General features: G+C 42.3%; 1 protein-coding gene across 1 annotated transcript; it reads right to left on the minus strand.

Moving 5' to 3' along the window:
- Positions 1 to 4,205: 4,205 nt before the first annotated feature.
- On the minus strand, positions 4,206 to 13,691 carry LOC139343518 (immunoglobulin lambda-1 light chain-like). Its single transcript, XM_070981224.1, has 4 exons — positions 13,652 to 13,691; positions 13,237 to 13,559; positions 5,440 to 5,476; positions 4,206 to 4,609 (listed from the first exon to the last, which is right to left on the minus strand). Exons 1-4 carry the CDS (start codon positions 13,689 to 13,691, stop codon positions 4,284 to 4,286), a joined length of 726 nt encoding a protein of 241 aa, XP_070837325.1. The 3' UTR covers positions 4,206 to 4,283.
- Positions 13,692 to 15,785: the final 2,094 nt, after the last annotated feature.

Here is a 15,785-nt window from a genome sequence, read left to right on the forward strand (position 1 = left end):
TGTAACTATAATAATCATCGCTATGTGCACTAGAGGATTTCTGTAAAATAGGATTTATTACATTTTGAGAATTTAAATCAGGAAAACAGAACATGTTGCAAATTTCCATTATTTAAATCTTTTTTGAACATTATAAAGATAAAATAGCATTTTATTTCTGTAAACTGTGAGTTTAGTTTCGTGTAATAAATCTTGACCTGTTGTTGTACTTTTAATATTGTTTATGTTTGGCAAATTAACACTAGATAGTTCTCAGCATTAATATGAGACTCCAATAAAAGAGTGAAGAACTTTGAAAATATAATTTTCATGTTTTTCTGGGGAAGTTACAGAAAGCATTGTCTGTTTGCTGACTGCCAGTCGAAAATCCAAAGGACAATGGATGAAAGTGAAATGTTTTAACTGGTGCATTTCTCACATTTTTGTGTTAGTTCTGTTCATCAATTTTTCATTGTGAAAGAATGAATGCAATATTATCATAATTATTCACTGAGCTTGTTTGGTGGCTCTATTATCAGTGGACTAGTGTCAGAGACTCAGAAAGCAGAAGTATTTAGTGAGGAGGTTTTTGTCACAGTGTAAATCACTGTGATACGAACTCTTTAGCAGAGTTGTCCCATGTTTTACAGTAATAGACAGCAGAGTCTCCTGCCTCTGCCCTCTTAATGATGAACTGGTAATCTGTGTTTGATGAAGCTTTAGAGTTGAATCTGTCTGAGGAGAATCCTGTTCCAAAGTCGGGTGTACTGTGACTGTGGTAAAATCTCAGAACATACTGAGGAGCTTCACCAGGAACCTGTTTGTACCAATAGACATATTGGTTATCATCTCTCTGAATGTTGCAGTTGAGAACAACCTCTTGTCCTGGAGAAACTGTGTGGACAGCAGGCGTCTGGGTCAGCACTTTCGCTGCATCAACATCTGTCAACAAAGAGAGAAAAATGCATGAGTGAAAGGTTTGTGTGTGAAAATATGAGCTATAAAAGCAATGAGAAGAATATCTTACATGTTAGAGCAGTGATGAGAGTGCAGAGGGTCCCCAGCATGTTGTCAGTGTGTGCTGTAAACGTCCCTTACTGTCCAGCTGAGAGGTGAGCAGGGTTGGAGTGTGAGGAGAAGAGAGACTGAAGCTTATAAAGACACTGAGGAGAGGAGGAGGAGGAGGAGGAGGAGGAGGAGGAGGAGGAGGAGGAGGAGGAGTGTTAATATTCTCAGGGGTGGTACAAATGTTCTTTTTAAGGATCTGTTCAAGTCAAAAGACTTAAAAAAAAAACATAATCACATGATAAATATGATGTTGCTGGATTTCAGATTATTTATAAATCCTGATTTACATTTGTGAATCCTTCTGTGTGCACTCATTAATACTGAGACTGATCAGACTAAATCCAACAGAAACAACATATATGAAGGACCCCAGCCTCTGCAGCCATCGTCACGTTCAGTTATTCCTGGTGTTTCTTGTGTTTTCTCCCTGACCTCGTGTCTCCTGTGCTCCCCTCTTTGTTCCTCTGTGTGTTTGTCTGTGGATGTGTTGTGGTCGTAGCTCTCCTCTGCTCCTCACTTCCTGATTGCTGTTCAGCAGACACACCTGCTCCAAGCAGCTCACCTGCAGCCGTGAGAACTCCAGTTGAGCTCACCATCAATTCGTCTCACCTTTCCCAAGTCCTACGTAAACTGTGTTCAATCATCATCAGCCTTTGAGTGTTGCTTTTGAGTACAGAGTTAACTGGACATAACAGAAGGATTACATTTTAATGATAGATCTGATGTAGCAGTGGCAAATGGCAAATATGAGCCACATGTTGCCTCTATTGCTTGTAATCAAGATTAAGTTAGCACTTTTATTTCACATTAATTATTATGGCTTCATTTTTTTAAAACCACGATGTTGACAGTCCACCTGACCCCTGAAAATTTCATGTATAACACCACATAAGGTTTGAATCCTAACTTTAAAAAAAAACTAGTTTATTGTGGATGAAGGTGAAATGTTTTTACTGATTAACTTCTTCAATAAGTTTATTATTATCAATATTATGATTGTTAAAGAATGAATGCAACATACTTATAAATATGTCCTTTCATCGGTTCTTTGTTCTGGCTGTGTTTTGTCTGCTCTGGTTCTGTTTCTGTTTCTCTGCAGGGCTGGAGTGTGGCAGGGGTGGGGCTGATCTCCTGTGAAGTGAGCGGCTTCTTGACCTACCTGACTCTAATCCTCGCTCATCAAGACTCTCCTTTTTAAGCTGGCTTCTCCCACACTCCTGTACCAGATGATTCCCTCTCTTACCCTCTGTGTCTCACCACAGGTTGATCTCCTGGTCCCTGCCACGCTTCTCCAGCCGATGCTGTAGTTCTGTGCAGTGCTTTTGGTTCGCTCATGTGAGTTTTGTATTTTTCCCAAACGATTGTTTGCTCTTGTCTGCTGAGTTTTTCGCCAGCAGTGATTTTTGTTTTTTTTCTGCCTGAGCTGCATTTTTCCCCAATGGTGATATATATTTTTTTAATTTATTTTTTTGTTCTCTTCTTTTTGGTTGCTGTTGTGTTTTGTTTGTTTGAAATCAATAAACTTTGTTAAATTGTCTCTGCATTCTGGGTCCTCACCTTCCCCACGACCTTAACATTCTTGGTCAAGGAAATGAAGTTTTTTTTACATTGTTGAAAACAAATGATTGGACTTGGTGGGATGTTACACTGAGCTTGTTTGTGGCTCTATTATCAGTGGACATGTACAGAGACGCAAAAAGCAGAAGTAGTTAGTGAGGAGGTTTTTGTCACAGTGTAAATCACTGTGATACGTTCTCCTGAGCAGAGTTGTCCCATGTTTGACAGTAATAGACTGCTGAGTCTCCCTCCTCCACATTGCTGATGATCAAACGATAATCTGATTGTGACTGATGAGTAGATGTGAACTTTGGAGACGAGAAACCAGAGCCATAGCTGGGAGAGCTCGAGCTGTGATAAAAATATAAAACAAACTGAGGAACTCCTCCTGGAATCTGTTTGTACCAACTAGCAACACGGTTAGTCACAGTGCCCAGGTTACAGTCCATGGTGGCTGTCTCTCCTGTCCTCAGCGTCACAACAGGAGGCTTCTGTGTCACCACCGTCACACCACTCACACCTGGAAACAACGAGATGACATGAAGTCAAGAGAAACACACAGACTGATGAATCCAACATGAGCTGAAAGCTGCAGTAAGTCAGCCTCCTTACATGTTAGAGCAGTGATGAGAGTGCAGAGGGTCCCCAGCATGTTGTCAGTGTGTGCTGAGAATGGCCTTGGAACTTGGAAAGTGAGCTTCCTGCTGACAGATTGGAGGGTTTGGAGGATGAGGAGAGGAGGTGCTGGAGGAGCAATTTAAGACAACACTGAAACTGAGAGTGACTGACAGGAGGAGGAGCTTTGCTTCAATCTGCATGCTTTGCCACATTTCTTGCTCTCTTATCTTCTGTGAAGGGAAAAGTCTTTTCTGTCTCCATTATTGTCTCTGTGGACAATGTCTCCCCCCGACCCCAAAATATGACAACATGATGATTTGAAAAAGACTTCCTGCACTTTTATTGTCATAGATTTGTTTCTTTGCTCACTTCTTAATAAAAGGGATTGAATTGAGTTCCCTCTGATTTCACAGAGAGCTGACACTTGACCTCTTCATTTACATGCAGCTATAAATAAGCAGAGGAGGCCTGCAGGTGCATCCTGGGAGGGAAGAGAGGGAGGAGCAGAGAGGTGACGCTTCACTGACGGAGGATAAACGTTCAGTTTCATTTGCTCAATTCATCTGATTGTTGTAACGGCTGCAAGCAACTTAAACCCAAAAAAAAGGTGATATTAATCTGTCTGTTGAGCTTTTATTGCAAATTAACACCTAATAACAATGTAGCTTTCTGAAGAAAACACACTGAAGTAATAATCAGACACAAATATGTCTGTTATCTCTGTGTCCTGGATTCATGAGATGTGAGATGAACACGAGGAGTAAAATAAAATCTCCTGACAGTTACAACATTTTGATGAACATTATTGTTTTAAATGATGTTTTCAACAAAACAAATAAATACAAACACTTTTGTTGTCCACAGTTTTTGGTCTGTTTACTTTTTATTGAATGAGTCTGGACAAACGCAGCAGTCGCAAAGCTGATACAACACCTCCACCTCACTGTCACAACATTTATTACAAGCATGCAGACACATCTTTTCTAACATGTCAACCTTGTCATGAGCAAAGAGCACAAAGAGTAAAGAAGCAGCTTTGAAATGCTCATTCTGCTCCTCTGCTATTCTTGAGTGGGACAGTGGGACTTGTTGATGTCTTTCTGTGAAGTCTGGGAGCCCAAAGACACTTTACATGTGTAAACCTTATCCATGTCCCAGTCTGACGTCTGGATGGCCAGAGAGCTGCTGATTCGGAAAGTCTGGTCTGCTTGCTGAACAGCGGTGCTGGTGGAGATCCCGCTGCTCACTGGACTCCCACCAGACAACCAGCTCACATCTGCAAAAGGCACAGACTGACTGGACAGACAGACCAGAGTGGCTTTGTTGGACTGGAGCTCAGCACGGGACGGAGGGAAGACTGTGAGGACAGGAGGAGGGAGGCTGGAGCCTGAAAATACATGAAGGACATTCATCAAATAACTCCAAATCGAATCACTGATACAAAGCATGACAGCAGCAGATTATTGACCTGTTTTCTTCAACAATACAACAAACACAGTGAAGAAGTGAAGAAGCGTTTTAAATGAGTGAAAACATTTTGAAATCATCACCTAAAATATGAGCACTCTTCCTGTTTCAAACAAAGTCTATCAGTTACAAACTGAGAAATACTTGGATTCATTCAGGATCATTTTTATGTTGAACAAATTCATGAAGTCACTTTCTGTGTCTCACAAATGGCACGACAGTAAATCAGTGGTCATTTAGCTGTTTTGCTGTTGTCTGTCTAATCATCGAGAGAAAAAACAATATTCATGTATATAAAAAACTTCAAACAATTTCCTAAACTTTAAAAGATTAGTAAGTAAACATTAATAAATTAAACTCAGTAATCTAGTCTTGATATAACAGAATAAATTACATTTGACAGATTATTTAGCATTTGGTTTTACAATGATACAAAAGTGTCATCAGTCTTGAAAATATAAAATAATTTTGTACAGATTTTGCCGAAATGTTAAAATTGCTCAGCCATCAAAACACTTCAGAGTATTTGTAGATATCATTGAACATATTTTGATCATTAGCAGATCTTTACTTTGTCCTCAAAGACACAGTCTGGCATCAAAGCAGATGAAAAGAAGTCAAAGTGAAATTCACTCAACAACATGTTTGACTTTCTAAACAGTCAGCCTGATATGAATTGATGATTTTGACTGAATTTGACTCAGAAACAGAGAATCTGTCTTGTTTTGTGATCAGTTAAAAAGTACTTACTTGTCACAATCAGCTTGGTGCCTTGTCCGAATACCACAGTGATTCAGTTTGTACACATGGCCGTACAAAAACCTCCTGACTCTCACTGATGAGGGGAGTGGAACTGAAACATCCTGTTGAGACCAACTTTCACTGTCAACATCTCATTCACTTCATCAGTCTGCTTCTGCTCACAGACACTGCTGGACTTGAGGACTGATTCTCAGTCTTCTGCTGCATCCTTTTGTTTTCATGCTGGACATGTTCAAAGTCCAGATATCATCAGTCAATTCAGTCCAATATTAATGAAGAAAATGCAGATATACTCAATATGTTCTTCTTCTGACCTCATTAAAACTCAATATGTAGAAAAGTGAAAGATGTTTTGACACATGGTGACATTTCTGATGTTTGAGGTCAATTAAACGTCAGAGAGGTCAAACTCCCTGTTAGACCTCTTATGAACAGACTGTTATAAAACTGCAATAACTTCTGGAGACTGATTTGATGTTTGGGAGGTGAAATGCTGCATAAAAAGTGCTGACAGCACCAATCACACAGATGGAGCTGATTCAAATCCATTGTATTTAATCTGGTTTCACAGACGGAGTCTCTGAGAGCACAAACAGAAGTGATTCATCATTTCCACTGACTGATCAATACAGATATTGACCACATATATTTATCCCCAACAGTAAGAATGAAATTCTCTGTTTATCCTTGTTTATGGGCTGCACGGTGGCGCAGCAGGTAGTGCACGTGCCTCACAGCAAGAAGGTCGCCGGTTCGGGTCCCGGGTCGGGTCTTTCTATGTGAAATTTGCATGTTCTTCCCGTGCATGTGTGGGTGGGTACTCCGGCTTCCTCCCACAGACTGTCTCTAAATTGCCCCTCGGTGTGAGTGTGAATGGTTGTGTGTTTGTGCCCTGCGATCGGCTGGGGACCGGTCCAGGGTGTACCCCGCCTCCCGCCCGTTGACAGCCAAGATAGGCTCCGGCCCCCCTGTGACCCCGAAAGGGATAAGCGGCATAGAAAATGGATGGATGGATCTTTGTTTATCAGTCGTTGGTGCTGATGAAATGAAATTTTGAAATGAAATTAATGAAAAGAATTAAATGAAAACCAGAAAACAACAAATGCTGAATTTTTTCATCAATTTCAGTGTTGAGAGAGATTTGGAAGAAACTTTTATATGAAAATGTTCATTCATGATCAGTGTGATGAAACTGGTTTATAGTGTCTTAATGTCTCATGCAGGGTAGTTATAGAGAGCATTAGTTCATGGTCAGAGAGTCAGAAAGCAGAAGTAGTTAGTGAGGAGGTTTTTGTCACAGTGTAAATCACTGTGATACGTCCTCTTTAGCAGAGTTGTCCCATGTTTGACAGTAATAGACAGCAGAGTCTCCTGCCTCTGCCCTCTTAATGATGAACTGGTAATCTGTGTTTGATGAGGCTTTAGAGTTGAATCTGTCTGAGGAGAATCCTGTTCCAAAGCTGAGTGAACTGCTCCCGTAGTAAAATCTCAGAACAAACTGAGGAGCTTCACCAGGAACCTGTTTATACCAACTGACATAAGCACTATCATATCTCTGAATGTTGCAGTTGAGAACAACCTCTTGTCCTGGAGAAACTGTGTGGACAGCAGGCGTCTGGGTCAGCACGATCACTGCATCAACATCTGTCAACAAAGAGAGAAAAATCCATGAGTGAAAGGTTTGTGTGTGAAAATATGAGCTATAAAAGCAATGAGAAGAATATCTTACATGTTAGAGCAGTGATGAGAGTGCAGAGGGTCCCCAGCATGTTGTCAGTGTGTGCTGTAAACGTCCCTTACTGTCCAGCTGAGAGGTGAGCAGGGTTGGAGTGTGAGGAGAAGAGAGACTGAAGCTTATAAAGACACTGAGGAGAGGAGGAGGAGGAGGAGGAGGAGGAGGAGGAGGAGGAGGAGGAGGAGGAGTTTACATCAGTGTTAATATTCTCAGGAGTGGTACAAATGTTCTTTTTAAGGTGCTGTTTGAGTCAAAAGACAAATAAAATATGATCACATGACAAATATGATGTTACTGGATTTCAGATTGATGGTTTCTCACAGTGGCCCTGCAATCGGCTGGCGACCGGTTCAGGGTGTACCCCGCCTCTCGCCCATTGTAGCTGGGATAGGCTCCAGCCCCCCGCAACCCCGAAAGGGATAGGCGGTATAGATAATGGATGGATGGATGGGTTTCTCACAGTTGTTTATGACAGTATGAGCAGTATTGGTTGCATGGTGGAACAGTGGTAACACTGTAGCCTCACAGCTAGAAGGTCCCGGGTTCGATTTCCGTCTGGGGCGCTCTGGATGCTGGGGGTGTGTCCTCCATCATGCTTTCGGTGCCTGCTGCCCTTTATCTCGAGGAAAGGGGCCTTTCTGTGTGGAGTTTGTATGTTGTCCCCATGTTCATCTGGGGTATCCTCCATAAAAAACCCACTAAAAACATGCAAGAAGATCACCACCACCTGACCAACGGTGACAAGAAGGAACTGGGTCCCCAGACGCCGCTGTTGGCTGGCAGCCCACCACTCCTGGTCTGACACGGAGGAAGGACTTCCAGGATGGATTAAATGTGGAGGAAACAATTTCACCAAAGCATGGCATATGTATGTGTGTTGTGTTGTGTTGTGTTGTGTTGTGTTGTGTTGTGTTGTGTTGTGTTGTGTTGTGTTGTGTGTGATCAATCAAGTAAATCTTAAATCTTAAATCTGAAACAGTGTTCAGTAACAATCAGAATCAGCTTTAAGTATTTTTACAAACACACGTAATTTGGTTTTCTGTTGCTCTCAATGTACGTTCACAGACATAGACATAAAGCTCAGAACAGAGCTGAGCAAAGGTCAACATAAACATTTAGCTATATGTAAATAGAACAAACAAAACAATCTCTTAAAAGTGCAATGTTGCTGGTCCACTAGACCCCCAGAACATTTGGTGAATAAAGAAAATATGAACCCAGCACCAGGTGTGAGGCCTGATTAATTTATTCTGGATGAAGGTGAAAAGTTTTACTGGTTCACTTCTTCAATAAGTTTTTTATGAATAATAATATCATTATAAAAGAATGAATGCTTATCAATATGTATGTTCGTCAATTCTTGAGCAAAGAAAACATAATTAAATTTTCGAAAACAAATGATTGGACATGTTGGGATGTTACACTGAGCTTGTTTGGTGGCTCTATTATCAGTGGACGAGTGTCAGAGAGTCAGAAAGCAGAAGTAGTTAGTGAGGAGGTTTTTGTCACAGTGTAAATCACTGTGATACGTCCTCTTTAGCAGAGCTGTCATGTGTTTGACAGTAATAGACTGCTGAGTCTCCCTCCTCCACATCGCTGATGATCAAACGATAATCTGATTTTGACTGATGAGTAGATGTGAACTTTGGAGACGAGAAACCAGAGCCATAGCTGGGAGAGCTGTGGCTGTGATGAAACCTCAGTACAAACTGAGGAACTCCTCCTGGAATCTGTTTGTACCAACTAGCAACACGGTTAGTCACAGTGCCCAGGTTACAGTCCATGGTGGCTGTCTCTCCTGTCCTCAGCGCCACAACAGGAGGCTTCTGCGTCACCACCGTCACACCACTCACACCTGGAAACAACAAGATGACATGAAGTCGCGAGAAACACACAGACTGATGAATCCAACATGAGCTGAAAGCTGCAGTAAGTCAGCCTCCTTACATGTTAGAGCAGTGATGAGAGTGCAGAGGGTCCCCAGCATGTTGTCAGTGTGTGCTGAGAATGGCCTTGGAACTTGGAAAGTGAGCTTCCTGCTGACAGATTGGAGGGTTTGGAGGATGAGGAGAGGAGGTGCTGGAGGAGCAATTTAAGACAAGACTGAAACTGAGAGTGACTGACAGGAGGAGGAGCTTTGCTTCAATCTGCATGCTTTGCCACATTTCTTGCTCTCTTATCTTCTGTGAAGGAAAAAGTCTTTTCTGTCTCCATTATTGTCTCTGTGGACAATGTCTCCCCCCGACCCCAAAATATGACAACATGATGATTTGAAAAGGGCTGCACGGTGGCACAGCAGGTAGTGCGCGTGCCTCACAGCAAAGAAGGTTGCCAGTTCGATTCCCCGGTCGAGCTTTTCTGTGTGAAGTTTGCATGTTCTTCCTGTTCATGTGTGGGTTCCTCCCACAGACCAAAAAAAACATTCTCATTAGGTTGATTGGTGACTCTAAATTGCCCCTAGGTGTGAGTGTGAATAGTTGTGTGTTTGTGCCCTGTGATTGGCTGGCGACCCATCCAGGGTGTTCCCCGCCTCCCGCCCGTTGACAGCCAAGTTAGGCTCCGGCCCCCCCGCGACCCCGAAAGGGATAAGCGGCATAGAAAATGGATGGATGATTTGAAAAAGACTTCTTCACAAGAGAGACTGAAGCTTATAAAGACACTGAGGAGAGGAGAAGAGGAGGAGGAGTTTCAACACTCAACACTGGTTTCAGTCATGAATACAAATCCACAAAATCAGTTTGTTCCAGTTTGTTTTGTTGTTGTTCTTGTTGTCTCTGCAGGCCTGATGATGACCTTTCATCAGTGCTAATATTCTCAGGGTTGATACAAATATTCTCTTTAAAGTGCTGTTTCATTTCAAAGACATGAAGTAAAGATGATCAGATTGTTAGGATCTGGCAGTGTGTCTCTCCCTTGTGTTTCCTTTTCCCTTGTCCCTGTGTGTTTTTGTCTGTCTGTCTTTCCCCCTGCCTGTGCAGCTGGGCGTGTCCTACACCTGGCCAGCTCCGCCTACCTGTGCACACCGGTTGCTCATCAGGCTCAATATTTAAGGAGAGAGCTCTCTCCGAGCTGTCGCCGGATTGTTCCAGTCTCTTTCCTCCAGAGATTCCTTCCAGGCCTGTTTGTGATCCATTATTGTGAGTACTTTCTCTCTCGCTACTGTGAGTGTGCGAATGTGTTTTCTTTGTTCCACCGCTAAAGGTGTGTTTCTTGTGTTTCAGTTGCCTGTCTGCCACTTCAACATGTGCCTTGCCTCAGACCCGTCGTACGGAGCTCCCTTAGTTATTTCCACTCTGTTAGAGTGCGCTTTTTGTTATTAATACATTTCTGTTATTTTACCTGCCTTCTCTCTGGTCTGCATCACTGGCTCCTGTTCAAAACCTTGGTGAAAACCATAACACAGAAACTAAATGTGACTTCATTGGATCTCAGAACTCTTCCTCTCACAGTTGTTTTTGACAATATGTTCAATAAACAGTGCTGAGTAACAATCAGCTCTAACGTGTACACAGGACTCTATATTTCAGTCCTGACTGTCTGTTGCAGTCTGTTCTGTCCTGTTTGGTGGTCGATCCAAACCAGACAGTGATGGATGAACAGAGTCCAGACTGGATGACTGCAGTGTGGAACTGGACCAGCAGCTCCTGAGGCAGGTTGAACTTCCTGACCTGACACAGGAAGTCCATCCTCTGCTGGGCCTCTTTGATGATTGTGGTGATATTGGATGTCCACTTTGGGTTCTGGGAGATTGTGGATCCCAGAAACTTAAATGTTTCACATCAGACACAGTGTTGTTGATTATAGTGACAGAGGACAGTGTTGGGGTCTTCAATTGAATCTCAGTGTAACTATAATAATCATCGCTATGTGCACCAGAGGATTTCTGTAAAATAGGATTTATTCCATTTTGAGAATTTAAATCAGGAAAACAGAACATGTTGCAAATTTCCATGATTTAAATCTTTTTTGAACATTATAAAGATAAAATAGCATTTTATTTCTGTAAACTGTGAGTTTAGTTTAGTGTAATAAATCATGACCTGTTGTTGCACGTTTAATATTGTTTATGTTTGGCAAACTAACACTAGATAGTTCTCAGCATTAATGTGAGACTCCAATAAAAGAGTGAAGAACTTTGAAAATATAATTTTCATGTTTTTCTGGGGAAGTTACAGAAAGCATTGTCTGTTTGCTGACTGCCAGTCGAAAATCCAAAGGACAATGGATGAAAGTGAAATGTTTTAACTGGTGCATTTCTCACATTTTTGTGTTAGTTCTGTTCATCAATTTTTTATTGTAAAAGAATGAATGCAATATTATCATAATTATTCACTGAGCTTGTTTGGTGGCTCTATTATCAGTGGACTAGTGTCAGAGACTCAGAAAGCAGAAGTATTTAGTGAGGAGGTTTTTGTCACAGTGTAAATCACTGTGATACGAACTCTTTAGCAGAGTTGTCCCATGTTAGACAGTAATAGACAGCAGAGTCTCCTGCCTCTGCCCTCTTAATGATGAACTGGTAATCTGTGTTTGATGAGGCTTTAGAGTTGAATCTGTCTGAGGAGAATCCTGTTCCAAAGCTGGGTGAACTGTGACTGTGGTAAAATCTCAGAACATACTGAGGAGCTTCACCAGGAGCCTGTTTGTACCAACTGACAATGTATCCATCATTTCTCTGAATGTTGCAGTTGAGAACAACCTCTTGTCCTGGAGAAACTGTGTGGACAGCAGGCGTCTGGGTCAGCACGATCACTGCATCAACATCTGTCAACAAACAGAGAAAAATCCATGAGTGAAAGGTTTGTGTGTGAAAATATGAGCTATAAAAGCAATGAGAAGAATATCTTACATGTTAGAGCAGTGATGAGAGTGCAGAGGGTCCCCAGCATGTTGTCAGTGTGTGCTGTAAACGTCCCTTACTGTCCAGCTGAGAGGTGAGCAGGGTTGGAGTGTGAGGAGAAGAGAGACTGAAGCTTATAAAGACACTGAGGAGAGGAGGAGGAGGAGGAGGAGGAGGAGGAGGAGGAGGAGGAGGAGGAGGAGGAGGAGTTTCAACACTCAGCACTGGTTTCAGTCATGAATAAATATCCACAAAATGAGTCTGTTTCAGTTTGTTTTTTTGTTGTTCTTGTTGTCATTGGAGGTCTGATGATGACCTTTACATCAGTGCTAATATACAAGACTCTGGACATGTTTCAGTCCTGACTGTCTGTTGCAGTCTGTTCTGTCCTGTTTGGTGGTCGATCCAAACCTGACAGTGATGGATGAACAGAGTCCAGACTGGATGACTGCAGTGTGGAACTGGACCAGCAGCTCCTGAGGCAGGTTGAACTTCCTGACTTTACACAGGACGTTCATCCTCTGCTGGGCCTTTTTACTGATTGTGGTGATATTGGATGTCCACGTTGGTTTCTGGGAGATTGTGGACCACACCAGAGGACCAGCTGTCCATCCTCCCATCTGTATGAAGACTCATCACCGTCGTGTGGTCGATGGTCGTTGTGTCGTCTGCAGACTTAACAAGTTTAACAGACGAGTGTGCTGAGGTGCAGTCGTTGGAGTAGAGGGGGAAGAGCAGTGGGGAGAGCACACCTCCCTGAGGGACGCCACTGCTGATTGACCAGGTGCTGGATGTGATTTTATCCAATCTCACCTGCTGCATTTTGTTAGTCAGGAACTTTGTGATCTGACAGGTAGAAAATAAGAAGCTGGAGTAAACACAACTGTTTATCCCTTATCATACTTAGAGAAGTGTCCTCTCATCAGCTTAGCATGATCCAATATATAAGTCCTGTCATTAATGTCTTGGAAGCACATTATTCATTTGTGAATCTAAAATAGTATTTTCTGGAAACAATGAGTTTTGTAACAGTGTAATAAATCATGACCTGTCGTTGCATGTGTGAATATTGTTTATATTTAGCAAATGTTTCTGTTGGGAAGTTACAGAAAGCATTGGCTGTTTGCTGACTGCCAGTCAAGACCTGTGAGAGACTCAAAAAGCAGAAGTGAGGAGGTTTTTGTCACAGTGTAAATCACTGTGATACCCACTCATTGACAGAGTTGTCCCATGTGTTACAGTAATAGACTGCTGAGTCTCCCTCCTCCACATTGTTGATGATCAAACGATAATCTGATTTTGACTGATGAGTAGATGTGAACTTTGGAGACGAGAAACCAGAGCCATACTTTGGAGAGCTATCGCTGTGATGAAACTTCAGTACAAACTGAGGAACTCCTCCTGGAATCTGTTTGTACCATCGAGCACCATAGTCAGTCACAGTGCCCAGGTTACAGTCCATGGTGGCTGTCTCTCCTGTCCTCAGCGTCACAACAGGAGGCTTCTGTGTCACCACCGTCACACCACTCACACCTGGAAACAACAAGATGACATGAAGTCAAGAGAAACACACAGACTGATGAATCCAACATGAGCTGAAAGCTGCAGTAAGTCAGCCTCCTTACATGTTAGAGCAGTGATGAGAGTGCAGAGGGTCCCCAGCATGTTGTCAGTGTGTGCTGTAAACGTCCCTTACTGTCCAGCTGAGAAGTGAGCAGGGTTGGAGTGTGAGGAGAAGAGAGACTGAAGCTTATAAAGACACTGAGGAGGAGGAGGAGGAGGAGGAGGAGGAGGAGGAGTTAACATCAGTGTTGATATTCTCAGTGGTGGTACAAATGTTCTTTTTAAGGATCTGTTCAAGTCAAAAGACTTAAAAAAAAAACATAATCACATGATAAATAGGATGTTGCTGGATTTCAGATTATTTATAAATCCTGATTTACATTTGTGAATCCTTCTGTGTGCACTCATTAATACTGAGACTGATCGGACTAAATCCAACAGAAATAACATATATGAAGGACCCCAGCCTCTGCAGCCATCGTCGCGTTCAGTTATTCCTGGTGTTTCCTGTGTTTTCTCCCTGACCTCGTGTCTCCTGTGCTCCCCTCTTTGTTCCTCTGTGTGTTTGTCTGTGGATGTGTTGTGGTCGTAGCTCTCCTCTGCTCCTCACTTCCTGATTGCTGTTCAGCAGACACACCTGCTCCAAGCAGCTCACCTGCAGCCGTGAGAACTCCAGTTGAGCTCACCATCAATTCGTCTCACCTTTCCCAAGTCCTACGTAAACTGTGTTCAATCATCTTCAGCCTTTGAGTGTTGCTTTTGAGTACAGAGTTAACTGGACATAACAGAAGGATTACATTTTAATGATAGATCTGATGTAGCAGTGGCAAATGGCAAATATGAGCCACATGTTGCCTCTATTGCTTGTAATCAAGATTAAGTTAACACTTTTATTTCACATTAATTATTATGGCTTCATTTTTTTAAAACCACGATGTTGACAGTCCACCTGACCCCTGAAAATTTCATGTATAACACCACATAAGGTTTGAATCCTAACTTTAAAAAAAAACTAGTTTATTGTGGATGAAGGTGAAATGTTTTTACTGATTAACTTCTTCAATAAGTTTATTATTATCAATATTATGGTTGTTAAAGAATGAATGCAACATACTTATAAATATGTCCTTTCGTCGGTTCTTTGTTCTGGCTGTGTTTTGTCTGCTCTGGTTCTGTTTCTGTTTCTCTGCAGGGCTGGAGTGTGGCAGGGGTGGGGCTGATCTCCTGTGAAGTGAGCGGCTTCTTGACCTACCTGACTCTAATCCTCGCTCATCAAGACTCTCCTTTTTAAGCTGGCTTCTCCCACACTCCTGTACCAGATGATTCCCTCTCTTACCCTCTGTGTCTCACCACAGGTTGATCTCCTGGTCCCTGCCACGCTTCTCCAGCCGATGCTGTAGTTCTGTGCAGTGCTTTTGGTTCGCTCATGTGAGTTTTGTATTTTTCCTGAACGATTGTTTGTTCTTGTCTGCTGAGTTTTTCCCCAACGATGATATTGTTGGTTTTTTTTTGTTCTCTTTGTTTTGGTTGCTGAGTTTTTTTTTCCACAGCTGTGATTTTTTTTTTTTTTTTTGGTTGTTGTTTTTCTTTTTAAATCAATAAACTTTGTTAATTTCTTTCTGCATTCTGGACCCTCGCCTTCCTTGCGACCTTAATATTCTTGGTCAAGGAAAATGAATTGTTTTACATTGTTGAAAACAAATGATTGGACATGGTGGGATGTTACACTGAGCCTGTCTGTGGCTCTAATATCAGTGGACATGTGTCAGAGAGTCAGAAAGCAGAAGTATTTAGTGAGGAGGTTTTTGTCACAGTGTAAATCACTGTGATACAGCTGCAGAAGCAGAGCTGTCCCATGTTTGACAGTAATAGACTGCTGAGTCTCCCTCCTCCACATTGCTGATGATCAAACGATAATCTGATTTTGACTGATGAGTAGATGTGAACTTTGGAGATGAGAAACCAGAGCCATAGCTGGGAGAGCTCCAGCTGTGATGAAACCTCAGTACATGCTGAGGAGCTCCTCCTGGAATCTGTTTGTACCAACTAGCAGCATTGTTAGTCACAGTGCCCAGGTTACAGTCCATGGTGGCTGTCTCTCCTGTCCTCAGCGTCACAACAGGAGGCTTCTGTGTCACCACCGTCACACCACTCACACCTGGAAACAACAAGATGACATGAAGTCGCGAGAAACAC

The sequence above is a fragment of the Chaetodon trifascialis genome, chromosome 15 (assembly GCF_039877785.1).
Source record: "Chaetodon trifascialis isolate fChaTrf1 chromosome 15, fChaTrf1.hap1, whole genome shotgun sequence".
Classification (NCBI taxonomy): Eukaryota; Metazoa; Chordata; class Actinopteri; order Chaetodontiformes; family Chaetodontidae; genus Chaetodon; species Chaetodon trifascialis.